The sequence below is a fragment of the Acipenser ruthenus genome, chromosome 47 (genome assembly GCF_902713425.1).
Source record: "Acipenser ruthenus chromosome 47, fAciRut3.2 maternal haplotype, whole genome shotgun sequence".
NCBI lineage: Eukaryota > Metazoa > Chordata > Actinopteri > Acipenseriformes > Acipenseridae > Acipenser > Acipenser ruthenus.
In genome coordinates this window covers 2,809,763-2,837,385 of record NC_081235.1, presented here as the reverse complement: position 1 = coordinate 2,837,385, position 27,623 = coordinate 2,809,763, and the positions used below count along the sequence as shown (strand labels likewise).

The 27,623-nt window shown below is 39.5% G+C and overlaps 2 protein-coding genes across 2 annotated transcripts; both read right to left on the bottom strand.

Annotated features, from left to right (window-relative positions):
* Positions 1–228: 228 nt before the first annotated feature.
* Positions 229–8,010, bottom strand: LOC117966324 (mpv17-like protein 2). Its single transcript, XM_059014163.1, has 5 exons — positions 7,289–8,010; positions 5,453–5,614; positions 5,028–5,104; positions 3,848–3,976; positions 229–1,805 (listed from the first exon to the last, which is right to left on the bottom strand). The coding sequence occupies exons 1-5, from the start codon at positions 7,476–7,478 to the stop codon at positions 1,704–1,706; spliced, it is 660 nt and encodes a 219-aa protein (XP_058870146.1). The 5' UTR covers positions 7,479–8,010; the 3' UTR covers positions 229–1,703.
* Positions 8,011–11,351: 3,341 nt separating this feature from the next.
* Positions 11,352–18,866, bottom strand: LOC117966202 (gamma-interferon-inducible lysosomal thiol reductase-like). The gene is made up of 7 exons (XM_059014105.1): positions 18,663–18,866; positions 16,125–16,304; positions 15,855–15,929; positions 15,575–15,670; positions 14,616–14,768; positions 13,561–13,629; positions 11,352–12,219 (listed from the first exon to the last, which is right to left on the bottom strand). The coding sequence occupies exons 1-7, from the start codon at positions 18,786–18,788 to the stop codon at positions 12,154–12,156; spliced, it is 765 nt and encodes a 254-aa protein (XP_058870088.1). The 5' UTR covers positions 18,789–18,866; the 3' UTR covers positions 11,352–12,153.
* Between the last annotated feature and the right edge of the window lie 8,757 nt (positions 18,867–27,623).

Here is a 27,623-nt window from a genome sequence, read left to right as displayed (position 1 = left end):
GCTGACCTTTGCCCTCCAGGGGGCGGTCGCTCGCTGTAAGCGCCTGGATTTAAAGAAGCAGTTGACTCAGCAGTGTGGTCAGAGGAAGCCCCTGACCTTCCCCCTGAGCTGCTGTGGGGAGTTGCTGGGGTGAGGGAACATACTTGGCATTCTAAACTGGGGAGAATAACGGGGGTAAGATAATTGGGCACTAACTTTTTAAAAATAAAATACAAAAGAAAACAAAACTTTAATACCAATTTTATTTTTTTAATTAAATAATTTTCAAGAGCCCTAATTTGAAAATGTACATACAAAATATAATGGCACCAACACCTTGAAATATAGCGAGCCACCAATGTTAATCATTTACTGTTACACAAAGCATGAGTTTGAAGCCAGAGCCCCATAAAGAATTTAGGGAAAGCAAGACTCAGCAGCAGTCTAAAACCTTTCCCATGATGGTCCTACATTCCTTAAAACTATAACCATTCATTTTTCTTTTTAGTAAAAAACACAGTTGTAACGGCAGAATGTTGCATTTTAGCAGTGTTGACTGATTATTCTTGCATGAGAAACACATTACCATATTCGGAACTGATAGAGAAACCGTCACTAAAAAATAGTTCAGAGGCACAGAGCTGAAGTGAAACAGTGTATTATTGTGGGAATGGGGGGTACAGCTGGAAAAAGAGATTTTTTCTTCTAAACATTGCAGTGTATCCAGTTCATGCTCCCTCCTGCAACAGTGCTGGTACTCTGATTGAAATGAGTAGCAAGTAAGATGTATGGAATTATTTACACAGCTACAAGCACTTTAATGAGATACCCTTCAGGGAACACAGACAAGCCCCCAAGCTGGAATACCACAATATGTGTTCCTAATCATCACATCATTCTGTTACTGCTTGCTTGAACAATCTCACTGTTTCAGTGATTTGAAATTGCTCGGTGCATGGAATGCATTCTGTATATAGCAGAAACAAAATAATGAGACAAAGTACATGTTCTCATCTCTTTTCAAAACCATGCACATAAAACGTGTTAAAGGCACTTTCGATCATCTACCTTTCCTATCATTTCATTTCTTACCCATTGTGTGTTTTATATGATTCTCTAGTGTGTCTAGATCATTATTTTCAATGCTCTTTTCTCAAGGCAAGAATATTCGCAGCAGTGTGGAGTAGTGGGTAGGGCTCTGGACTCTTGACCGGAGGGCTGTGGGTTCAATCACCAGTGGTGGACACTGCTGCTGTACTCTTGAGCAAGGTACTTTAACTAGATTGCTCCAGTAAAAACCCAACTGTATAAATGGGTAATTGTATGTAAAAATAATGTATAATGTGATATCTTGTAACAATTGTAAGTCGCCCTGGATAAGGGCCTCTGCTAATAAATAAATAATAATAATAATTTGTGTAGCACAGGATTCCGTGCACAATACTTCACCAATGGGCTTCAGTGCACAGCGCAACAGTAGAGTGCTTCCCCAAAAAACCTTGAGTAGTCTGGAGATTGTTGGAATAGTATTGAAAACAATGATCCATGCAGAGACAACAGTATGGAATACTACTGAATACATGTATTAGGATATTAAACAGGAAGGAAATGGCATATTAGGAATACGTGCCCTTCCACGCAGTTAAGGAAAGCTGAATCTGCTCTAACGCTAGACTGCCGATTCATGTTCAGCACCGAAGCAGTTCCTTCAGATTCTGAGATCACTACGGTGTCTCTTCTAAGCACTTCGGCACAGAGGTGTCTGGCTCCTGGTCTCCAGGGGAACTGCTGGAGTCAGTAGGAAGAGCTTCGGGCTTTCCATCCTTCTGCAAACACAAAATGCATTCCATTATTAGGGGTGTAGATAATGTCACAATCAACCATGTGATAGTTACTTAAGATGCATACAATTAACTATTTAAATAATGTACTACTTTGTTAAAAGCTTTTTTTTTCATTCAAGAAACAACTGCTGAACTTCAATGGCCTTGTATCACAACGCAACACAAACCATACATACCCCCATCACAATACGAAATATCACGTAAAGAAAGCAGCAGGATTCATCGATATGCAATGAATGGATACATAGTGTGGTAGGCTGAAGCCCTTCTCATGATAGAGGAATTTTTTGTTTATTTATTTTCATAATTTTTTAGAGAGCCAGACACTCCGTCTGCAACATGCTACCTGCTGTGTTTGGCTGCAGGGAAAAGCAGCTGGGGATCCCTAACCAGCAAGGGGGCGTGTCCCAGCGGAGCATCATGTGATAAAAGGGGTCAGCTGACACACCTTGGGGCTGCTGAAAAGCTAAGATCCGCAAGACCTCCCTGAGTAACAGGAGTACTGCTCCATTTCGTGACAGCTACCTTTTATTTTCTGTACACTTGTTGTATAGTCGCCCGTCACATACCGTTGTCAGTATAGTCACACGGTTCTGTTTTTCCATTTGTAAATAATAAGAGCAGTGCGTTTCAACTGCAACCTTCTGCGTCCTCCCCGTCTGTCATCGGATTACCCACACCCCTATTCATTATGGACTTACATTTCACTACATGCATGCCAGTTTGAGCCATTACAACTTTTAGTTGGAGCTTATTTGAACACACCTCAGCTAAGACACACCACACACTTACTTACAATGAAGGCTAATAGAAAAACCTGGAATGGAACTGCAATGCAATGGGAGTACATGATTCCCATTTCTGTGCAATAACTACACAGCGCATTGAGTGTCCTTATACGATTTTGTTCCTTCCTTTTTCTGCGCAGCACAGCTGTACTACAAAAACACATTAACCCCTTTACAGCCTTTTTGTCACGGACGTCACTCCACAGTTAAGCATGTTATGATCATTTCCACAACACTGTCTTTAAAGTGCTATAAAAATACCCATTTGAGACAGTAGAGTGGGTCTGAGAGAGTGACAGCTGCAACACAAACCACAGCCACTATCTTCAAAGCAAGCAGCCTGCCATCCAAGCTGTGTATGTAAACAGAGGCAAGTGTGGCAGGTTCACAAGGGCTTGCCTGTCTCCGTACAAAGTGTGGTGCAGTTTAATGATGGAACATTTATTGCACTTACATATCGAAGATGCAAGGCGCAAAATGCAGCATGGCTGATGGTAGCTACCCAAAGACCACTAGGGGAAACTAACATCGTCGATGGAGGCTGCAAAGGGGTTAAAAGTTCATATAGAATACATAGAATGATGACAGAGATTCTACTTGTCATATAACCCAAGTGTCTACATACACACATCTATGGTAGATCTGAGATTGATCCGTGACTAACGCTGGGACGATGCCTCATGTTTTACCATCAATGCATCGATGTCCTCAAAAAAATAAGTCACCAAAACATTTACAGCTACTGATAATATACTAAATATCTACTAAACTATTGAAAACTATTACATCAACACATAACACATAACTCCTCCAAAACAATGTCTTACCTTATTTTCACCTTAACGGTGCCAAGTGGTGGTAAGAGCATGAGAATAATCTACTGAGTAATTGAACAAGCAAATCCAAGCAATGCATTAACATAACTTATTCACAAAAAAACAGCCCTGTACCTCAGTGTTAATGTCTTAGACTTTGCTTTTGTTAAGAAGCAGGCCGGCATCCACATTCTTTGCTTTTAGTTTGTTTCTGATGGCTTGTATCAGATGAAAATCACATTAAAATGAGCTATACTGTGTATTTATTTGTATATAACTTATATTATAAACATAGTATAAGGTGCTGTGTGAGATACAAGCTGTTTTTCACCCACTCAAGGTCAGAGTGGCCAGTAAGTCCACTCCCTGCCACTTGTGGGATACAAGAATCTCCTGGCATCAGCTATCCTGGAATTCTTACTCTGTGTTTGAGGTAGGAGAGGTAGGTGTCCCATCCCAGTGTGATCACATTCACGTAGATCACACGGAGGTTAGCAGGTAGGAAATAGAAATTAATCATCTGCGCAGGAGGCCATACACACCAGTCAGCCTGCAAAGAGAAAATAAACAGTTAAAGAGAGTTATGTAGATAATATTAACAAATAAAATCATTATTGGTGTTCCTGCATAGATCATTATTAGCCAGGTTAACTAACCAATACTCCTTTTTGAAGCGAGGTGGGAAAGCTTATTACTGTTGCGCTGTCCACTGAAGCCTGTGCTACACCGATATGCTTCCCCACCTCACTTGAGAAAATCAGCCTTAATACGGCTTCTGAAAAGACTCCTAAAAGCTGAATAGGTTTGAAATTAACCACGTGTGCAGGCAGCAGTCATTTCTGTCCCCTCGTTAACTACATTTCCACAGTTTCAGAGGTGGTAGGCGTTGAAAATGGACCCCATCAAGTGGTCACGTAAAGCTCACTTCAGAATTCAAAGAGTTAGCCAGCCTAGTGAGGCTACATTACTGCAGACATGTACAGAACAAGCAGGCTACATTACTGCAGACATGTACAGAACGGGCAGGCTACATTACTGCAAATTGTTTCCAGCGAAGAACTCTGATACGCATCTGGACAATCTGTTTTTGCAAGTATGGACGGCAAACTTGTCCGCGTTTTAAAAAATCCCAGTTCGGCTCTATATCCGGATGCTGCTCCATAGCACACCGCAGTGTTACAAGCGCAGCACGCACGCTTACGTCATCGGTGTCTGTTTCAGGCAGAGCGTCCTGGTCGCTAAGGTGACACAGCTGAGAATTCTTCCTCTGACATCCCCTCTGGTGTTGTCAGAGTTTCAGTTTCGGTTGTATTTTCATCAGCACTGCCCTCCTCAACTACAGAAATCCCAGCTTTTTTGAAGCAATGTTGCACTGTTTGCTGACTGACAGAATTCCAAGCATGCTTTAGCAATGTACAGCCCCCATTTGTCATATTTAACATTCTAGCTGCAACTCAGTTTTCAAGGACGTCAATCTCCTACAATTGAACGTTCTGTTTATTCCAGGATTCGGATGTTTTTGTTCAGTAAGTAGTTTGCATTGTTTTCCTGTGCTGTAAACACATAACCTGGCTTCTTACAGGCAGGGCAGGCTTCATTACCTTGTAAAATTCCCAAAACTTGCTCATAAATTCCTCCCAGCCTTCCTTCATAGTATGTCCTTCCAAAACTCCCATTCCTAAAAAATACATGAATATATTAGCATGGCAGAGCTATGAGTGCTGCAACAATAACCACATGGATCAAAATGCATTGAACTTTTTCAGACATCAACTAGTTTGGACTGCCAGCTGAATTCTACCCAGTTAGATGCCGAGTAGCTTAGCTTAAATTCAGTTTTTTAAAGTTAAAATTTGTTCAGAATGTAAACTCTTAATGAACTATTGATTCTTGGTTGTTAAACCACAAATGCATAATGGACCTATTATCTAAAAAGGCGTCAGTTGACATGTCTTAAAAGTGGAATTCATCATTTTCTGAAACGGTAAAGAATGGTCACATATCCACTAAACAATACGCAGCTTACCCACAAAATACCATCCGCCCAGGGTAGGAGAGGCAACAAGCTGATCGATAAGCACCTTCTTACTGGCTGTCTTCAGAGCCTTCCCCACATACACTCTGTCCAGCCACATGTACCAGTAGTGCATGAAAGGGCCCATGGAACATCCAATAGCAAGCATACGCCCTGTTGCAAACACAAAACAGGATGGAATTAAAAGATTCATGTGAGGGAGCTGGAAGCCAACAAGGCTTCTATGAACTCTGCAGATTTCCGAAGCTTGCTGATGTACCTGAGCGTACTGGATAAGCCAGGGTTCCACATTAACCATGACCCGCCGGCCCGGGGCCGGTAGAGATCACAGTTTGGCCGGTAGTTATGAAGCACCACAGGCCCATGGTAACATCTTTTAACTGTATAATGTATACAGTATAGTAAACATGACTTCTGTTTCATGAACGCTGGAAAATGGGTCAGAGTGTCAAAAAGCTGGAAAAAACGAATTTACAAACCCATTTTTAACCCTGTTGTACTCGTTACCTCGACATGGCAATTTTTTACATTTTTTTTTTTTTACAAATTTAACAACTAAGCAACCAACTGCACCAATAAGACAAAAGTAAAGTGTCAATAATGATAAAAAAAAGAAATTATGAAAAAAGAGACAAGTGTGCAAGATAGCAGGTGTTTGTCTGCTGCTGTGACTGTAGCGAAAGAAGATGCACCAACAGATACCCAAATATTGTGAGAAGGGGGTTGTAGTATTCTGTGGCCCTTGGTCCGAACCACTCAGCGCTGTGACGTCACAGTGGGCCGGACCACTGGGGCACGTTTTGGTTTCGGATACAATGTGTTCAGGTCAGAAATGCCGTTCACAATCTGATTATTGTTTGAATAGTGTTTATTATTAGGATTAGTATAAATCCGTTAACCTTTTAGCATTGGTGTTACCACATGGTAACAGCTCGGTTACGGGTTTGCTTGTAAAAAACGAGTATCGTTTGTACACATACATTTTCAAATATTGAATAGTTTCATTTTCTGATGTGTGCTTGTTAAATGGCTGAAATAATACAATTGCATATATTGAAAGTCTATTATTTTTATTTGAGACGTGGGCTCTCTTTGGTTCCCGTACACATTACTAAACATGGAAATGAAAAACCATCATGAAAGAATATGCATGCGAGCTAAAGTTTTTTTTTGTTTTTTTCAGATTTAAAAAATAGATCAGCTATTACCATTTAAACATGTTATACACATAATCAGAATGGTTAAACAAATAATCCATGAGCTTGTTTATTTTATTTTTGAATGGCGCTAACACACAACCTAACACATTACTCTGTATTAACTTGCCGAGCAGGGTGATAATGAGTTTTGTACTTATTATTGGGCAAGTTAAAATTGTATCCGGTTTAATAATGTGGCAATATATCACCAATTAGCGACCATGGATATTAATGTGATGGAGGCAAGTGTAGACCAGTGCAATGACAGCAATAACATGTCATACTGAACTTGAGGAACTCCTGAACCACTGCAGTTAACACCTTCCCTCTAGTTACTGCTGATCATTAACAGCAGTGACCCCTATAGATGCAAGGTCAGTGCAATTTGCCTCCATCACATTAAGATGTCCCAAAAGAACACGACTGTGGCAAATCAATCACAGGGATTATTCACAAAGTGACAAAAGAACACATGTGCTCCTGAAAGTGCCTTATTGGTCTAATAAAAAAAAAAAAAACTTTGTTCAGGCATGTTTTTCTCACTTGTTGACTTTGTTGTTCTTGGTCTGCCTTTCAAATGCACACTGCGGTATACTGCATAGCTGGCATGTACCCGTGTTGAACATACCCGTTCTGGTCCAGTCCCACCTCCTGCCCGGATTCTTCCTGCTCTCCCGTGCCTGCTGAATCGTGTCTCCCACGGCCAGCATGGCACCGCAGCTCACCGTGTTGGTGACGAGGAGAAACTTGCCATTGAAAAGCGGCTTCCAATATCCAGACAGCCGGACCAGGAGCTCTCTACCCCGCTGGGGGAGCATGATTCACACGCGCAGTAAAATATCTGTGGTACATTCACTACATCCAGTACAAACTCGTCTCGCGTATTATTATTATCGGAAATAATTCACAGTAAAGGTTGCAAAACAGGCTTACGTGGTCAAAAACGCACACGTTGAAATGTATAACATGCTAATGGAACAATCACTACTGTGTTATTAAATAAACCAAACCACATTACAAATCCAGTTACTACGTCTAATGCAACATCCAACCAGCCGGAAAACGACACAAACGAAATACCTATATCAATTTAACTAGTCTGAATGGAAGTTAGCAGTTTCTGTAACCTCGCTTACTTTTCAAGTCCTAATTAAAACTAGCTCGTTTCATAATAGAGTCATGTTTTCTCTTTACGTCTTTATCGTAGAATACAGTTTCCATTCACCTTTGTGAATGCAATAATTTCTGACAAGCTGTAGTTTGCTTTCAGGCACCGCTCACGTGTTCTGGTTTCCAATAAAACACGGTTATTGGCAGCAGAAGCACTCAATGGGCATGTGCGTAAGGGACTACAAACAGGGTGCGTTCTTGTAGCACAGACTTGCGCAGTTCTGCACAGAATCCCGTTGTGGGAGGGATGCTGCGTGACGTCACGAAGCTCCACCCTCCAATCTGCGCAGATCTTAGCACAGCATAGCGCAGCTTTGAAAGCAGCTGCGGGAGGTGAACCAAAGAGACGATGGAGAGATCACGAGTGACCTGCCAATTGTAATTCAAATTCAAATGTTCTTTATTGGAATGACCATATTACAAGCATTATTGCCAAATAAATATATAATACAGCAAACACAACTAAACATTAAACATCTATGAGCAGAACAGCCCCCCTCCGCAATAACAATATAACTGCGTGACCTGGTGACGTTATTTCCGGCTGAGTTCACGCAGTTGGTAATGTTGGACAGATGTGCGCAGAATGATCGCCGTGAACGCACCCACTGTCAGGCTGTGGTAGGCGGATACATATTTGGCTGCTAGATTTGCAGTCCGCTCCTCTCCCAGTAGATTTAGGAATATATTTCCCCCATATTTCTAGGGCAGCAGTGTGGAGTAGTGTATTTTTTGAGTTATTGTTATTGGAATGTTTTTGTTAGTGGCTTGTGTCTGAGGCTAACTGGTTTGAGTGTGGCTCGGTTCTGTGAGCCTCAGACCCAGTTAGCCCAGGGGGTCCTTGTCTGGGGAGAGCTGGTTGCTCAGTAGAGCCTTGTATTTATAGGAGTCCTGGTCTGCGTGGTTTAAGTGGAACCACAACTTTTCTGCTCTCTTTTGAATAGGGATTAGAAGGGGGAACAGTCCCAGCTCAGCCCTGCAGGCGTTATTGGGGGCGTTTCTGTGAACCTGCAGGATATTTTTGCTAAATTCCAACTGTTCTATTGGGCTTTTGTCCCAGTTTTTGTATTTGTGGTTTACGAGGGGTCCCCACACTTCACTGCCATATAGCAGGATTGGTTGTATGACAGAGTTGAAAATTTGGAGCCAAATTTGTATTGATATTTTGGTTTTGCCAAATCGAGTCTTTATGGTATAGAAAGCTTGACGTGCCTTTTCTTTGAATGCATTTCTAGCCAGGTTGAAACTCCCTTAAGCACTGATGGTAAGACCCAGGTAGTTATAGTTGGTGCTGTGATCTCATACGGTGTTGCCCAGAGTGAAGCGGTACCTGTTTTCCTGAGATCTGGATTTCTTCTGGAATACCATTACTCTGGTCTTGTCCAGATTGACCATCAGTGCCCATTTCTCACAGTACTACTCTAGCAGTGACAGGCTCTGCTGTAGACCCTGCTCTATCCCAGGACTGACAGTACTGCTCTAGCAGTGACAGGCTCTGCTGTAGACCCTGCTCTGTCCCAGGTCTGACAGTACTGCTCTAGCAGTGACAGGCTCTGCTGTAGACCCTGCTCTGTCCCAGGTGTGACAGTACTGCTCTAGCAGTGACAGGCTCTGCTGTAGACCCTGCTTTGTCCCAGGTCTGACAGTACTGCTCTAGCAGTGCCAGGCTCTGCTGCAGACTGTTGTCTGACTATAAATGAATGAATATTTTTTGTATCTGTCAGTTATGGCATAATCTACCACACTACTACCTAGAGCGGAGCTGTAGGTAAATCTCCCCAGAGAGTCCCCCCCTTGTCTTGCTATTGACTATGTACAGACCCAGGCCTTTACAGAGATGCAGTAACTGTTTCCCACTCTTATTTAATACAGTATCATGGATGTTCCTCTGTGTTTTAATATGTGTGTGGTACAGAGGGGTGTCTCCAAATAGGTGAGTGTTTCCCTCTGTGCTGATGTAATCAATCTCTCTCTCCATCCTGGCATTGAGAGCTCTACACAGCAGCACAGAGCCCAGGGTTTGGAAATGGGTAATTAGAGTTTGGAGGTCATAGAAGTCATCCTCTTTGTAGTAGGGGGAGTCTGAGGGCGGTAGACTGTGTAGCTGAACTGCAATGCCCCACGTCACATAATATACGTACACTAGTATTTCTGGGTTAGAATTGTGTGTGTGTGTGTGTCTCTCTCTCTCTCTCACACACCTCTGTCCTTAGTGAGCGCTGAACTAAACAATAAATAAATATTCTGAGGGATCCAAACTTTGAATCTAAGTCAATCACTGCACAATTTTGATCTAAATGGCAATAAATGTCTGTTATAGCTTTGCCCAAGCTAAGTCATCTGTGATGAAAATCCTCATGCAGTTGAAAATGTGGGTCCTATTCACAAAACAATAAAGAGTAAGTAGCTTTGCATGTCATTTGAATGGCTTTTTAGTATGTGTTCATTATGCTACAGGGGGTGGGTTCAATTAATACACACTGTATCGGTTGTTTTTACCCAGACGCACCATCACAATCAATAATATTAATCAATAGATCTAAACGCTGAGCCATCCCCATCTAGCAGGCACTGTCTCTAGGGCAGAGTTACACTTCATTACAGTAAAGTATTCTGGGTAAACAGGATCAATCGGCAGCTGTTCAGACTGGCCTTGCTCTCACACATTGTAAGAGAGTCCTGATTCTCAACCTCTCCAGTTCACACACGCTAAAGGGATTGTCGCTAACATCAGTAACACACATCCTCGCCACCTCGGTCAATTCACAATAAGAGCTACTGCATCAGGTGCCAATGACGTACATTAACAATGTGTACAGAATAGGATAGAATACGAGTTAGCAATGAACTATTTGATAAGCATGAAAAAGATTCCATAAATCTTACCTGTTGTGTACTTCTATTCATTATATACAGGTAAACAAAGTTTTATTTTAAAACATGCTTTCAGTTAGTGTTGCACTTCCCAGGTCATGTCATTTACCAGCTAGCTGCTTCCCCTTTTTTCTTACAGAGTGGTTTTATTTACAGTTGCTCTGGGTGCTTCTTATTGCAATTCTTAAAGATAGGAGCTGCTCTTTAGTTCCAGTTGCCTGTCGTACACACGTGTAATCGAGGCTTGTGTCTATAGCAGTGAAGACTCGGCTCCATCTAGTGATCTGCTACTTTGCAAACAAGTGTGCTTTTGTTTTGCTGGCAATACTCGGCAGTGTGCTAGATGGTGCTGTCGCTCACTGATATAAAAGACTCTAGCTGATCTAGCCTACCTTGCATAGGTCTATGGCAGGCAACTAGAACTGAAATGTAGCTCCAGAACTCGTAGTCTCTGTAACAATCAGATTTGTAATAGAAGCACTTACTCTGTTCTGAAGTGTTTTCATTGTAATGTCACCTCTAGTTATTGTCATCACTTCTCTTCAGTCCCATGTGAAGTGGTATTATTAGGGTTTTGAATACGCACTGACGTAAATGGACCACAATGAAGATGACTGACACCCATCTTAAAATAAATTCACACTTCATTTAAATCATACAAAAAGTCATTTATTAATATATTGCAAGAGTATTACAAAAAAAAGAAAAGAAACACAACCATTAAGTGGTTGTGAAACATTAGTTTCCAGTTGTCTGTGGAAGCTCACTTATTCTACCACCACACTATAAATTCACTTCCTGTGCAAGTTGATAAAAACCTGTGGTAGTGTTCCGTAAACACAAAAATATACATTTCTAATACAATTCAAGGCAGTTCCTAGACACGTTTAACAGCGCTGGTATACCGGAGATTCCTAAACTGCAGAGATTTAATTTGGATGAAAACATGTACTTCTTATTAACAGAACATTAGCACAAGTCCTTCATATTTTGCTGTTGATGTTTTTGGAGGTGAAACTCAAATTTTCTAGACAAATCAACTTCCTTCCTGTGTTACATGAAATAGGACTCCATCTGCACCTTACACTTACTGTACACAGGAAACAAGGGATCAGATACGGTCCTATTATGGTGTAACACAGGAAGTAAACTGGTAATGAAAACCAATTACTTCTATCAAAGTAAAAATGAGAAAATAAGACTGGAAAATGTATAAATTCAAATAAAAAATAAAAAAACACAAACACACTATACTACTTGTATTATATTTTTGAAGTCTTGGAAACAGGAATATTTATTTAGTAAAATGAAAGCATCGTGGTTTCAGAAAATGCACCTGTGGTTACTTTGTACTGAACAATGTCCCCTCTTAAAGTAGTGCGAATGTAATGCTTGATTACACAAATCAGCAGTTTAAAAACTATCCCATTTCACTGCGCTAGGCAGCTCTTAATTCATACAGTAGGTAGTGGGCTTTGTCTTCGTTTCTCCTGTGCATGCGACAGGCTTCTCACCCTGAAAATAGACAAAGAAAAGTGGTGAGGGAGATTTTATATGTTATACTTTATATTATATTATACTGTTTTGTGGACATATATATCCGAGGGCCTTTAAACTATAGTCACTAGAAATGAAGCAAGCATGCCACCTAGTGGCTGGTGGTTTTAAATGAGGGGTGTGTAGCATTGGGTTCACAACGATCCCGTGCACACCTCGAAACATGGGCTGTCATATGATACGTATCACGAACATGAACAATTGTTATTGTGAACTTGCAAAACAATCTATTAAATTGTATTTGCGTCTTTATAGTAAAGTACAAAAAATCTAAATGGGATACCGACTGCTGAAATATTTCTGTAGCTATAACACAATGAACGATTTCCATTGTATACAACAGTATAATCCACCAACAAGATCAGCATGATTTTGTTTATATGCAAAAGTTGCTAACTGCAAAAACATGCAATTCTTAATCTAGATTGTAATCTTTATTAACAGTAAAACATATTAATAAATAGAACACAAATGCAAATAATTGGATTCAAAATGAAAACATTTAACCAGAAAAATCTTCCAATATTGTCAATCAGGAATCAAAAACATGAACTGGTCAACATGCTTGGTCTTTAGAGCAGCTCTCTGTGCGCAGAGCACTCTTTCTGATCTGCATTAATGTCTTGTCATCTTATCAAGTGGAAAGTTGGTTTGTATTTCCAGTACAGTCCATTTCTTTGTGGCACATTAGACAAACCACATGTGATATCAGCCTTGTTTCATTTAGATGATCCCACACTTAAGCTTCTTGTATAGGCTTATCTTTGTTTTTGTTTCGTATCTGCCACCTTGGCAGTGTGAACTTAATGAGTTTCTCTGTATGTATACAAGTGTGCGGTGGCTACCACTAATCAAGCGGAGAGTGTGTTTCTTTGCTGCGTCAGGCCCGTCAGTACAAAAGAAAGTACTCTCTGAACCTGAATCGCGGTAGCGACCGTGCACAAGCATATTAGAAATCATTACATTTCATGACAAACAGATGAAACGTGATCGTAACGTAGTGAATCTGTTTCATAGAACATGTTGTGGATTGTATGTTTTGAATGCTTTGTCATGGAGTGTTAGATCTACACGCTCAGTGAAATTATAAGTACTTTTAATTCTTACAATGAGCGCGCTTCAGTGACGCAAGCAAGATCTGCCCCTGCAAAAACAGGAAGGAAAACACATCTTGCTCCTTGAAATAATGGTCTACTTCAGCGGATCAGATAAAGAATGTCCATACCAAGTTTCATCACATATTTGAAAGCGTGCATGGGATCAGAGGGGCCTTGGCTTGCCTTGTGCTCCAGGACTCACCTTGTATGTACTGCAGACTAGATTGAAGAGAGAACTCATGGCTTTATCCTGCATTGCATCTGTGTGCTCCTGCAAGCAACCAACACATTGCGTTAGGATATAAAGGGATGAAACCACTTAAAGCAAACACTACCACTGCACCATTTCAACACTTTCAACTACTGGGATCACCCATCAGTCTATAATACTCTTTAGTAAGAAGACAGCTCTGCAGAGCTCAGCTGCTTATGAAGAGTGGTACTGAGAGCAATGTTAAGTGGCTTCTTTCAGTTACTTAACACGCCCTTTGTGTTTCTTTTATCAGATTGTAGAAAGAGGTTATTGCATGATTCAGCATGTGGTAGTACCGTTTACTACACTGATGAAGTAATATTGATGAACCAACAGAATAAACTCCAGGCTTTTTGACTTATCAATCTACAGCCATAAAGCATATGCTTTACACTATCCTCCAACAATATTATACAAAAATGTATTACTCCAGTACCAAATAACTTTCATACTCATCGTACAGACAGAATATCATCATTTGTAAACTGTATTTAACTGGAGACATAAGAATATAAAGTTTTAATATGGAAATGTAACAGGGCGAGGGCTGGGGTTGAACCAGCGACCCTGCACAACACAAGACAGTGTTTTAACCACTATGCCAAGGAGCCGGGCTCGTCTGCATTCGTGGTTGTAGAGCTTCTAGCACACAACACTGCCCCTTACAGAAACAAGTTTTTTGTGTAAGCCAACCCCTGATGCAATAATCAATACTGTAGGAACTAATAAAGTGAAGAACGCAAGTGTTATTGTATTTCTTGCTCTTATTGTATTACTTGTATTGTAACGCTTGAAATGTTTTTGCTTACGATTGTAAGTCGCCCTGGATAAGGGCGTCTGCTAAGAAATAAATAATAATAACAATAATAATAATAAGTGGGCTGGTCTTTAACCTGAAGGCAGGACGTCACACATTTTGTTGGCCGGTTATGTAAACAGCGTTGGCCAACCAAATCTGCTCAGGATTTTCCTTATTATTTAGGCTGCCTTGTTAATGCTCTTACCCCATTGAGAGTCACCCAGGGCACATACTGGTGGGCTGGTTTCAGAGTGTCAGTCAGCTGTGCGTTGGCGTGCATCAGTTTGTTTCCCTGGTCTCCTTTAACGCATGTCACAATGGATTCCCACTGCACGGTGGGTTCATACAGTTTCAGGCACTGCGAAAATTAAAACCAAATATATATATTTAAGAAAACCTGAAACAAAAAGGTTAATTTAAAAAGGACTCAAAGTGGTGGTTTTGTTTCCTTTAACAAAAAAATGGTGCATCTGGCCCTTGAGTCTTTCTATTGGATACAGGACTTCAAACGATAAATTAACAGACAACAGACCAATTGATCTGCATTGCTCGCCTGAACACTTCACATGCATCTACTTATAAAATGCATATTTGTTATTAAGAGATGTAGACCATAATAGATACAATATTGCATTTACTCCAGTGTAGGACAGGGGTTTTCATTGGATGTTCTTTCAAGATTTAAACAAAGATTCAAATAATCTTTCATTTTGAATTAGCTGGAAACAAAAGTATTATTTGTACCACATTACAGTAATAAAATAACTGGTGCACCATTAATAACCCTTTGAAAAAAGGAGAGACAAACACTCTTCTGTAAGGTAGAATGTGTGTTATTTCAGAAGGCAGTTATGCACGGATTTCCGTCTGTTACATGCCAAGCAGTGTTTGTTTAAATAGTCCAATATCTGTCCCTGCACCAATAAAAAAGTAAAGAAACTATTACAGTTTAATTAGAAAGGTTTCTCAGATGCCTTGGAAAAGATTGAAAATCATTAGAGGCTATCTGATATGTAAAGCATATTTGTCTTTAAAATAAAGTTATCTGAAATCACGCAGTTAATAATTTGCATCTGGGAAAATAAGAGAAATAAATCCATGTGAGGAGGGCCATGTGGGGCAAACCTGATCTGCAGAAAGTTCTGCGAGTTAGACGGCACTTACAGCTTCTCCTGACTTGATGACATCTTGAGAGGATTCCATGCAGAAGAGGACTGGGAAGTATTTATTAGCATCACCCAGAATGTCCATTATGCATGTCTGAGAGGGAGAAAGGCTGTTCAGTAACTATTCACAAGACAGGCGAGAACAAAGAGCAGCAAAGGAGAGAAGACATGGAGTTAGTCTGAAACAGTCAGACTTGCTGAAGCTTTGACTTCAGGGATATTGTGGAGAGGTGTGGACTGGAAAGCCTTGGCTAGCAGTGCTGATGTGTGTTACTGACCTCAATCATGTTCCCAAGACACTCCTCTTCACCATGCTGGCATGTAAACTGCCACTGCTTACCATCAAACTTCTCCTGGAAAGATGAGAGTGGCATTGTGAAAGGGAGAAATACATTAGAGATATACCTGATGAGAACATCTGGTTGGTACAGTAACCTTACAAGTCACTCAATTGCTTTCATACAGTTCCCTTAATATTTTATGGTCAAATTGAAGAGTCAAGGGCTGGACGCGAGCCACTGATCTCCATCATAATGACAATACTCTACCTGTGCATTCCCATAGGGCACCAGTGTAACGTTCATGATGTCCATCAGCAAAATCCATGTGGGAAACAGCTGCATGACAAGGAAGCCTCTGCAGCCAGGACACAGACTCTCATAGTACAGGCTGACCTGCACTGGAGCTTCACTCTGGCTCCTGTTGAACTCAACACATTGCTTCTCAACCTGATGAGATAAATACAGACCCATTAAACAAGCCGGACCAGTGTGGGGTGTGATTTCACCCCCAAAACAGCGACAAATAATGTTATTAACCTTGTTCTGCACTGTGCTCTTCTGCCCTGCTGTCATAGAAAATGCATCACTCAACCCTCAATCGGAAGAACATATACAATTGCTAATGGCCATGTGCTTTTATACTTGAAGATATTTTGACAGTCGGTTCCATGTTTCTTGAAGCTTGGTTATTGTAAGAGCATTGAGATGAGTCAGTGACTTTATATGTACAAGATGATTAATGGTTGTGTCAATAAAAGTTTTGTAAAGCAACATGGGACTGTCCCTATACCCACCATACAAATGAATCTGTCAGTCAGAAGTTCTGTTTTGCATCTTAAAAAATCCCCTCTAAAAATCTAAAATGTACAGCAGCAAAACTCACTTCCGTTTCTAAAAGTGAACCAGCAGAAGGCAGGCATTCAGTTATTCTGTCCTGTGCAGGATGCAACGCCAGTAAAACACACACTACAATATGCCTGCAGACAGATGTAATATTGCCCTTTTATTCTGTTCTGGGAGTTTATCCTCTATGTTTGTCTGTATTGGATTCCCCGATGCTCTCTGTGATGCTCACAATGTGGCCGGGTTAGAGTTCATGGGATTTTCAATAATCTTTACATTTCTCTCTGGTTTTGGGTTAGTTGATGGCTTTTTAAAATATGACCATATCACAAAATGGGGGTAATGAATTCCACTCCTTTTACAATGCTGTTTAATTACATCTCATCATTGACAAATCTGTTGTCTACAGGAAGGGAGCTGAACCTTTAAGTGTTCAGTGCCATGGCTACCTCTAATCAAGTTGAGAGTGTATGTCTTGTTTACTCTTTGCTGTTTTTGGTCTATCATATAAAAAGTGTAAGTACGTATACTCTCAACTGGATTATAAAATCATTCAATCCAATAAAAAATGTTAATAAAAAAAGACGAAAACCAGACACAGTATTAACACACTTCATCTGTTTAACAGTTATCAGGATGATGTGCTTCAACAGATTATATGAAACTACAGTGTTTTTGGGCGGTTCTAAAGTGTTTCAATATAAAGTCAATTTTTGTTAAAACATATTTCTACATGGTCCCGGACAAATTTAGCAGTCACTTCTTGTAAATCGCTTCTTATAATACGAATTCACTTAACACCGATTTCCTGTTAGTGCTAATTATTTCAGAGAGAACATTTTTAATAAATCTAAACTAGTTTGAACATCCGAGTGTAAAGGATATTTGGAATCTGCTGATCCTGCGATGCACTTCCAGTCATTTCCATGAAGCACTGCAAAAACAGGCATTATCCTTGCAGACAAAAGTGGAGGTTTTGAAAGCTGTGGATAATGCACTACCACACAAAAAAAAATAAGATGTTGCTGCAGATTTCAGCATTCCTGCAAACACCTGTCAACTAATTACTGACAATATGATTTTTTTTTGCTGGTCCCTAGAAATTCGTATTAACGAGGATTGACTCTAGATGTAAAGCACTGGGGGGTCAAATGGATATGGACCAACATGGACAGAGGACTCCAACACCTGGAAGACTTCAAAATGTAGAAAATGTATTAACACACTACAATGACATGGGGGAGTGAAAATGATTCTCAATCAAGGGGGTGACGTGTGTTACACCTACTGTATAAATAGTGTACATTGAAAACCATACGCTTTGCTCTGGTTGGTAATGAATGATATAATAAAAACTTTGTTTATCAGAAAGAGGGCGCCGTTCAGAAGCACTAACTTTGGGAATTCCCTGATGGAACTCGATTACGTAATTGTGCGAAGGCAAAGGTTTACATTCCAATTCTGGAACATCCTAACTGGGTAAGTAAACACTAGTCAAATTACTGTATATTAATAACATTATTAGTCAAAGCATTACCAACACATATTCTTTCATCGCCATGTTATTTGAACCAATTAAAAAGTATTGCAACTAAATACTGAACACTCTCTCTCCACAAAAGGAACAGGAAGTTCCCACTTTAATCGCGGAAACCATCAATCAGTTATTAGGCGACACATTTTGTAAACCCTTAAATTCCACAAAGTCTGACGCCTCTATGAAAAACGAACAGTGAATACTCAGACTGTTAATCTCGCTAAACACATTCTTCGAATTTAACTTTGAAAATGTAAAAAGTGCAGATTCGATTTACTTTGTTTCTTATGATCACGGTCTAGACGATAAATACATACAGTCAATTTCAGTGCTATATATGTATTTGTGCAATTTACTAATAAAGATAATTAGCAAAACCGAAACGAAGAAACGAAGCTAACGGTTGTTCTGTTGAATTACAGTACCTGGCAGGAGACGGCTATCTCGTACGAGCTGCACCATTGGGACGGAGGGTACCTGCAGGCTGGCTTACAGACGCTCTCCTTCGTCGCCCAAAGAACCAGAACCGACACAAACAAAACACACTTCATCACAAAACCTCCAGCCTACGACCCAACGCGCCTGCTGCAGTCCGCCCAGCGCCGCACCGGTACTTATTCGTTCGGTACTAAACTCCTCCCTCACATCTGCTTCCTGTCATCACCCTTGTGACTCGTACCGCATGACTCAACAACAGCACATCTTAAATGTGAGAACAGTTATAATAATAAATAAATCCAGGCCCGTGTGTCTGGAAACTAGGTATCGGTCTGTTAAAAAATAAAAAAATAAACAAACATCAGACTGCCCTATCTTTCAGAAATACAATACAATACAATACAATACAATTTTGGATAGAAAAGCTTACCTCTGTACATTTTCATGGTATGTTTGCAGTTTCTCAATTCATACAATGCATGTTCCCTTGGATAACCACGGTTTTTACCATACATGTAAAATGTCCTCTTACTGGGCACCCAGCAGGTATATCATATACTGTACCAGTCTATAGCAAAGTCCCATGAAATGAAGTCTCCTCTGCATTTCAGCACTAACATGCCTAATCTTAAATCCCATGAAATGAAGTCTCCTCTGCATTTGAGCACTAACATGTCTAATCTTAACCTCCTGTACTGGGGTGGGAGAGCAGCGTGCGACCGGCATGGACGATCCCAGCTATCTTAACGTATGTATATCTATGTATAACATACGTTATCTGAACCCTTTCCCTTGACTGTCATTTCTTTTATAGTGGTTTTAGGTTATTGAGTGTTGCGGACTAGGACAGTAAATGAGCACATGCTATTATAGGAAAATGAAACATCTGCTGCTTATTAAACTATTATCAAGTCTTTCGTGAGCTGCTGAAAAATAAATGTTGAAAACCCCAATTAGAAAGTATAGCTTAGGCCTGAAACTTAACACAAGCTGCAATTCTGCACCTAGGGACATATTTTCAAAATGTCTCCTCCATTCTTCAATGAACCGCTAAGGAAAAGCAAAACACATTGAGAGTGCTGATGAAAATATAACTTAGTTGTTTGGTTCTAGTTTTTGTAAAATTAACAAGTCTTTTACCTCTTCCAAAAAATAGGAGTTAATTAAAGTTGGTTACTAAAGGGGGCGAGGTTGCTAAATCTAGCAAGTAGCAATTGATGTTAAACTCTTGGAGATCACTCAACTCAAGATCAGTTCAACACAGACTAGCCCTGATTATTCAAAGGAAGACCATGCAATCCCCATTCAGATCAAAGGTAATCAACAGCATCGTACAAAAAAGACTTGTTCCTTGAAAGATTCTTGGATTTGCTCAAAAGTGTCTGGTTACAAAAGGCTGAACTGGCATACAGTATTCAGTGCCAACAACATCGCTGTTGGTCCTCTTCACAGACCTTGACACTGTAATAAGAGAACGAGATCCTAGTCATAGAATCGCATACAGTACCACACTGTAATAAAAGAGAACAAGATCCTAGCCATAAAACCGCATACAGGACTTGCTCATTTCAGGGACCCAATCTGCCAGGTTTTACTTTCTAGTGCGTAGTTTCGTTGTGCTGGGCCTGGGGGTGGGAGTTGTTTCTGTTGAAATCTCCCGTCTCCAGCGTGGCGTGCATTAAAAAAAAGCAATGCTATCAGCAAACAAGCTTGGATAACACCTTGCCAAGATTAAGAGAACAAGAGTTTCTCAGTATAAAAATTCTTTGGCTGAAGCCATCAAAATAATTTCACAAATCTAATCTACTGTACATTTCTGTTTGCTATGCAGGTCTCAAATGTGCAGTTTTGAAATAAACACATGTTATAGGGTGTATTTTTGTATACACTAAATTAAATACATATATTTTCTTTCAGCTAGTGTTGCACTTCCTTGGTGACCTGGAGGTCTGGCATTTACCAACCAGCTGCTGTTTCTATTACCTGACCAGCAACACGACCCAGCAAACTGCTGAGGTGAAATGGACTAGGAAGTGCAAGGGTAACAGATGTCCAGAGATAAAGGCATAGAAACAGAGAACTTTCTTTCACCTAAAATGATATCAGACGCCTGTTTGAAAATGAAACTACATGTTCATTATAACATGGGTTTCTTTCAGAGCTGCACTTTGGTTACCTGTGTAGGGATTAGAAATGCAAAATAGTTAGGATTTATGTAATTATTTTGTTTGCTACAGTTACTTAAGAAAAGGTTGTAGTTTTAGTGCTTTAAGGGTATTTATTATTCTCAATTGTCATTTCTACTTTAAAACGTTATTTCCCATGCTTACTAATTATCCCAGCAAAAATGGGCTCAGCGTAGCACCAATAGACAGTTCAGTGCACAGCGCAACTTGAATATGCTTCCCTGACTCACTGCAGAATATCCACCTTTGTGGGGCCTGTATCAAATGGGCTATCTGAAAGAACTCCTAAATAGTCATGCATTAATTGCTAAGCAGGTTGGGTTAGTAATTAAAGCATTATATACACAGCCTGAGTTAATTTATCACCACTACTGGGTTTATTATTTAGGAAAAAAAACATGTCACAGCAGATTTGAAACAGTTTGACAGCTCATGGGTGCAGAGGTTTCTCATTATCACATGTCATGAGTTGGAGTTTGTATGCCTTTGTATGCCTGTTTACTGCACCACACAAAATAATTCCATTCATCTTATCACTTCCAATCACTACACAGGTGTCAAGTGTGCAGTTTTGAAAGAAACACATGGTTATAGCAAACATGTAAAAACCTAAATCTGGTACTACTTTAGTTAAAGGAAATTCTCTGTTTCTATGCCTTAATCTCATTAAATCTGTTACACTTGCACTTTCTAGGTCATTTCACCTCAGCTGTGTCTTCTGGGGAAAATAATGTTACTGGCTGAAAGCATGCCAGTCAATAGGTGACCAAGAAAGTGCAACACTAATTGAAAACACGGCTTGCAAACTAGGATTTCTTTAATTTGGTGTAGTACCAGAAATAATGTTTACTATAAAATGTGTTTCTTTAAAAACTGCACAATTGAGACATGTTGCTTTCCAAACTGAAGAGGGATGGAATGATGACAGGTAAGATTTACAGAATGGTTTAGTTAGCTACAAGCACTTTAAGTACATTTGAAAGACAGCATTTTGCAAATCATCATTTTGCAAATCAAGTTAAGTGTCCTTGGGTTTATGTGAGTGTATTATCCCATGTCAGGAGATGGCACATGATACATTTATCATTAGCAGTGCATCAGCATTTCCTTACCTCTTACTATGCCCTTGTTGAAATGCAGCTAGTGGAGACGTACAATAGTGAATCAAACAGACAACATTTCTATATTTATTGTTCCTCAGTTTTTCATCTGTTGTCAGATAAAAAAAAAAGTAGGAGAGGAAAGAAAAGAAGGGGAACATTTGTGATTTTATTTTATAATCTGCACCACGCAGAAGAAATGCATTGACTTACACTACAGAAAGGGCAACAAAACGAGTGAAAGTGTAGCATTAAGTCATCAACACAAGCACGCTAAGTATTTTTTAATTTTTTTTATTTCTGTATTTACTTATTTTATTGAGAGGGGTGCGGGCATTAATATAATGTTATGGTTGTTGTCCCAATTTATAAAGTAATAATCCCCCCATTTATTCTTTTCTTTAATCAATTAATGAAAGTATATTTATGGATTAATACACGTGCATGTATATTGTAGGTGGGTTTGCGTGCAGGGAAGGGAAATATCATAACCAACCTTATACCATACTTAAATACTATAATGTTTTTATTATAAATATAATACTATTATATGTGTGCATATGCATATATGTGTATTTGTATGTATATTATGTACGTGTGTGTGTGTATATATATATATATATATATATATAGTTTATTTAGTTTTCTTACTTAAGTATGAAAATGGTGGTGCTATCTATTAGGAACATAAGAACATAAGAAAGTTTACAAACGAGAGGAGGCCATTCAGCCCATCTTGCTTGTTTGGTTGTTAATTGATCCCAGAATCTCATCAAGCAGCTTCTTGAAGGATCCCAGAGTGTCAGCTTCAACAACATTACTGGGGAGTTGGTTCCAGACCCTCACAATTCTCTGTGTAAAAAAGTGCCTCCTATTTTCTGTTCTGAATGCCCCTTTATCTAATCTCTATTTGTTTGTTTGTTTGTTTGTTTGTTTTTTCAGGTCGAAAAAGTCCCCTGGGTTGACATTTTCAATACCTTTTAGGATTTTGAATGCTTGAATCAGATCACCGCGTAGTCTTCTTTGTTCAAGACTGAATAGATTCAATTCTTTTAGCCTGTCTGCATACGACATGCCTTTTAAACCCGGGATAATTCTGGTTGCTCTTCTTTGCACTCTTTCTAGAGCAGCAATATCCTTTTTGTAACGAGGTGACCAGAACGGAACACAATATTCTAGGTGAGGTCTTACTAATGCATTGTAAAGTTTTAACATTACTTCCCTTGATTTAAATTCAACACAATATATCCGAGCATCTTGTAAGGCTTTTTTATAGTTTCCCCACATTGTCTAGATGAAGACATTTCTGAGTCAACATAAACTCCTAGGTCTTTTTCATAGATTCCTTCTTCAATTTCAGTATCTCCCATATGATATTTATAATGCACATTTTTATTGCCTGCATGCAATACTTTATACTTTTCTCTATTAAATGTCATTTGCCATGTGTCTGTCCAGTTCTGAATGCTGTCTAGATAATTTTGAATGACCTTTGCTGCTGCAACAGTGTTTACTACTCCTCTATTTTTGTGTCATCTGTAAATTTAACAAGTTTGCTTACTATACCAGAATAGGAATAGCAGAGGACCTAATACTGATCCCTGTGGTACACCACTGGTTACCTCGCTCCATTTTGAGGTTTCTCCTCTAATCAGCTTTTTGGAAATCTAAATAAACCATGTTGTATGCTTTGCAATTATCCATTGTCGATGTTGCATCCTCAAAAAAATCAAGCAAGTTAGTTAGACACAATCTCACTTTCCTAAAACCATGCTGACTGTCTCCCAGGATACTGTTACCATGTAGGTAATTTTGCATGATTGGTAGCAGTAATGTTGTTGTCATTATTATTGTTATCACTACTACTTAGTATTGTCACTGTTTTACATTTAAGGTTTACTTATATTATTGATGCTTTTGGAGCTATAGGAATAGTGGCATATACTCTGAACTAGTGCCCTGTGTGATGCACTACATGCTTTATCTAAAGCTTTTGCAGGTTTGTCAGCATTTCGTTTGGGGAAATGCTAGGGTAGGGTGGGTCTGTCGCTTGCCTCTTTCTATTTCTGTCTCTTTTCTCTATCGTATGTTTGAGTCACACAGGGTTCGTTTGGTTATATAATCCGGTATTAAAACAGAATTATCTTTATAGTATAGATTATTACTCATGTCCTCTCCAAAGCTACAATGGCACCTAATAAGAATACCGTGACAGTACTCTTAACAATACTAGCTGGAATGACTCAATCATCCAGTAAAGCACAGTAAGATTCTGTCACATTTACACTAGATCACTCTCGCTTGCTTAGGGTTTGGGTGGGGCAGTGATTTCATTCCAATTATCACACCAAGTCCAGAGGCGCTGCAATTCTAGTACACAAAACTGTCCCCTTTATATCTTCTCAGGTGCAATCAGACCCCCAATGCTGGTATGTTATAGTCACTGGCAAGCTTCACAATGTACCAGTCATCCTTGCTGATGTTTATGCCCCTAACTGGGATGACAGTCAGTTTATTAATCATTTCCTTTCATCCTTACCCAATTTAAATTCCCATCATTTAATTTTGGGTGGGGAATTTAACTGTGTCCTACACCCAACTTTAGACCGTTCTTCCAATAAACCCGATATCCTTTCCAAGTCGGCCCTAGCCATCCATCCACTCTTTCCTAGATACATTTAAGGTTGTTGACCCGTGGCGCTTTCTTTTTCCCACCTCGACAGTACTTATGATAGTGTAGTAATATCTGATCATGCTCCTCTAGTACTTGAACTTGCTTTTCCCAACTAAGACATGCCTCGTCCCGGGCGTTTTAACAACGCTTTGCTTTCTAATCAGGACTTTGTTAAGTTCATGAATTCCGAGATCAGGTTTTTTTTAGACACTAACAGCACTCCCGATGTGTCCCATTCCACTCTAAGGGAAGCACTAAAGGGTTACATCCAGGGTCAGATTATCTCGGCATAGGACCTATGAACATGGAGACAAGGCTGGTAGAGCTCCAGCTCATCAGCTTCGGCATTCAGCTGCGTCTCGATTGATTACACAGATTCACACTCATTCAGCTGCGTCTCGATTGATTACACAGATTCACACTCATTCAGCTGCGTCTCGATTGATTACACAGATTCACACTCATTCAGCTGCGTCTCGATTGATTACACAGATTCACACTCATTCAGCTGCGTCTCGATTGATTACACAGATTCACACTCATTCAGCTGCGTCTCGATTGATTACACAGATTCACACTCATTCAGCTGCGTCTCGATTGATTACACAGATTCACACTCATTCAGGTTCCACAACGATTGACCAGCAGGAGATTAACAATGAGTTAAAACATTTCTACTCTACTCTTTATTCCTCTGAATCAACCGGAAATCCCTCTATAATAGATGCATTTTTTGAAAACCTGGATATTCCATCAGTTCACTCTCACTCTAAGGCATGTCCGGAGGAGCCTCTCTCACTTGAGGAACTCACTTAGGCAATTAGGTCAATGCAATGTTCTGAAGCTCCGGGTCCCGATGGGTTTACTACAGAATACTAGAAGAAATTCTGCCCCCAACTTTTCCCTTTACTGAAATCTGTATTTCCTGACTCTTAACTCTGTCTCTCCCCCAACTTTCTATCAAGCATCTATACCCCTGATTTTGAAGAAAAATACCCCCCCCCCTGACTGAGCCTCTTATCGTCCTATCTCCCTTTTAAATGTGGATGCAAAAATCTTAGACAAAGCCCTGGAGTCTCAACTTGAATGCTTCTTGCCATCAATTATAACCTCCTGCTCACATATGTAACTGAGATTGATTTACCAGTGAGCAGGAGGATGATGGGAAAAATAGTTCTTAGAGGTCCATGTGGTTACATGTGAAGCCATCTTGAGGCAGGGAATGTAATTTAAAAGTTTAAAAAAGTGGTCAAAATGTAAACAAAATTGAAAACAATACACACACCTTACGTAAACAGTTGTAGGAAAACATGGGAACATGTAACACAATAAAATAAAAAGGTCCTTATGTATTCTTTTAAGTGCTACATCGCCTTCACCTATCCAAAACCAAACTTTCAAAAATGTATCCCATGATTGATCCGACATGTGACAGGTGTAGTCAGGCCTCAGCTTCTCGAATTCATATGTTTTGGTTTTGTCCCAAGCTGATTAACTTTTGGACCTCTGTTTTTCAGACACTCACACATGTCCTACAAAGACCCCTTGATCTCAATCCTTTAACTGCTGTCCTTGGCATCCAACCCAATAATATAGCATTGCCCAAACAGTCTGATTCTATTGCTTTTGCTATACTGCTGGCTAGGAGATTGATCTTATTAATTTGGAGGCAGGCTGCCCCACCCACCCATGCACACTGGATGAGAGATGTTATGCGGCACTTGCAATTGGATAAAATAAAATGTACTTCACGTGGCTCCACTGACAAATCTTTACTGTGTGGCACCCCTTTATTTCTTAATGTAATAGTCTTTTATAGTCTAAATCCCAACTGACTCAACTGTGACTTCCTGTGACTAATTTTCCTCTGTTCTGTCCTGTCTTCTCTCTTGTCTCTCTAATCTTTCTGTTTTTTACATTGATTGTGAACTGCACAAGTGAACAGTTATTATAAATGTCTAAATGTGTAAAATAAAACAAACAGAACTGGGAAAAAATAAAAAGAAACAGCCAATCTATGTACTATAAAAAAGAAGAACTATAATCGTAAGTGAGAATGTTTTTATTGTGATATTTGAAAGCTGTAAAATACAAATCATTGTATTTTTGGCTACTGTAAAACTTCAATGTTGAAATGCTGTAGACATCAATGTTCTTGAATAAATAATAATAATAAAAAAAAAGTAGAATAAAATGTTTTTTTTTATTTCTATAGTTGTTTTATTCAGAAACTGCTGAAATAATGTATGAGGGGAGCTCTGCTTTGTGCTTGGACAACACCCGTGCATTATGTGCAATATTGCTCACCAAACCATCATACGGGATGTTAGTAATGGTAAAACAAAAGGGTGGATTATATTAAAACTCACAGATAAACATGTTTAGTGGATATTTTGCGTTCCGTTTTTTAATTTGGTTTCTCTTGTTTTTCCCCATTGAACACGACTTTGTGGGGTTTGTATCAGCAAGTGCTTTTGTCCTTTTACTTGCTCTTCTAAAAAAGTTTCCTTAAATTGTTGTGTTAGAGGTTGTGCCCTAGTTTTTATTTTGAATGTATTGTTTCTCCACCTTGTACTTTGCTTGTTGTCGAGAATGATGGTAAGCATAGACAGAAAGAGGAAGGAGAAGAAAACACGCAGCATGAAGACAAAAATATCAAGTTCCGAGAAAGTTAAGCGGAACATATGCACCACAGCCAGGGACTGGCAGTTCCAGTTTTGAATCAGTTTGCAGATGTGAGTGTGTCACAGTTGAAGTATTTCAGATTACTGAAATCGTGCATGGTTTAAAAGCAAAAAAACATAATCCAAGGCACTGGTTCAATCTCAATTTGCAAGCAAGTGCCTCAAAAGAACAAATATCAAACTCTTCCATTTAACAGTATTTGTAGTAGTATGGATGGGTAGTTTTTTGGTAATTAGTGCAGTTTTTTTTATTGCAAAGCTATTTATCTGGTTGGTTTTTTGGGAGCACCATGTTAAGAACATA

Coding starts and splice junctions, on each gene's coding strand:
- LOC117966202 (XM_059014105.1), bottom strand. CDS start 18,788: ATGAAGTGTGTTTTGTTTGTGTCGGTTCTGGTTCTTTGGGCGACGAAG. Junction 15,930..16,124: donor TGCCCTATGGGAATGCACAG/GTAGAGTATTGT, acceptor TCATCTTTCCAG/GAGAAGTTTGATGGTAAGCA. Junction 14,769..15,574: donor TCATCAAGTCAGGAGAAGCT/GTAAGTGCCGTC, acceptor TAATTTTCGCAG/TGCCTGAAACTGTATGAACC.
- LOC117966324 (XM_059014163.1), bottom strand. CDS start 7,478: ATGCTCCCCCAGCGGGGTAGAGAGCTCCTGGTCCGGCTGTCTGGATAT. Junction 5,615..7,288: donor GTGGGACTGGACCAGAACGG/GTATGTTCAACA, acceptor TGTTTGCAACAG/GGCGTATGCTTGCTATTGGA. Junction 5,105..5,452: donor GGGCGGATGGTATTTTGTGG/GTAAGCTGCGTA, acceptor TGTATTTTTTAG/GAATGGGAGTTTTGGAAGGA.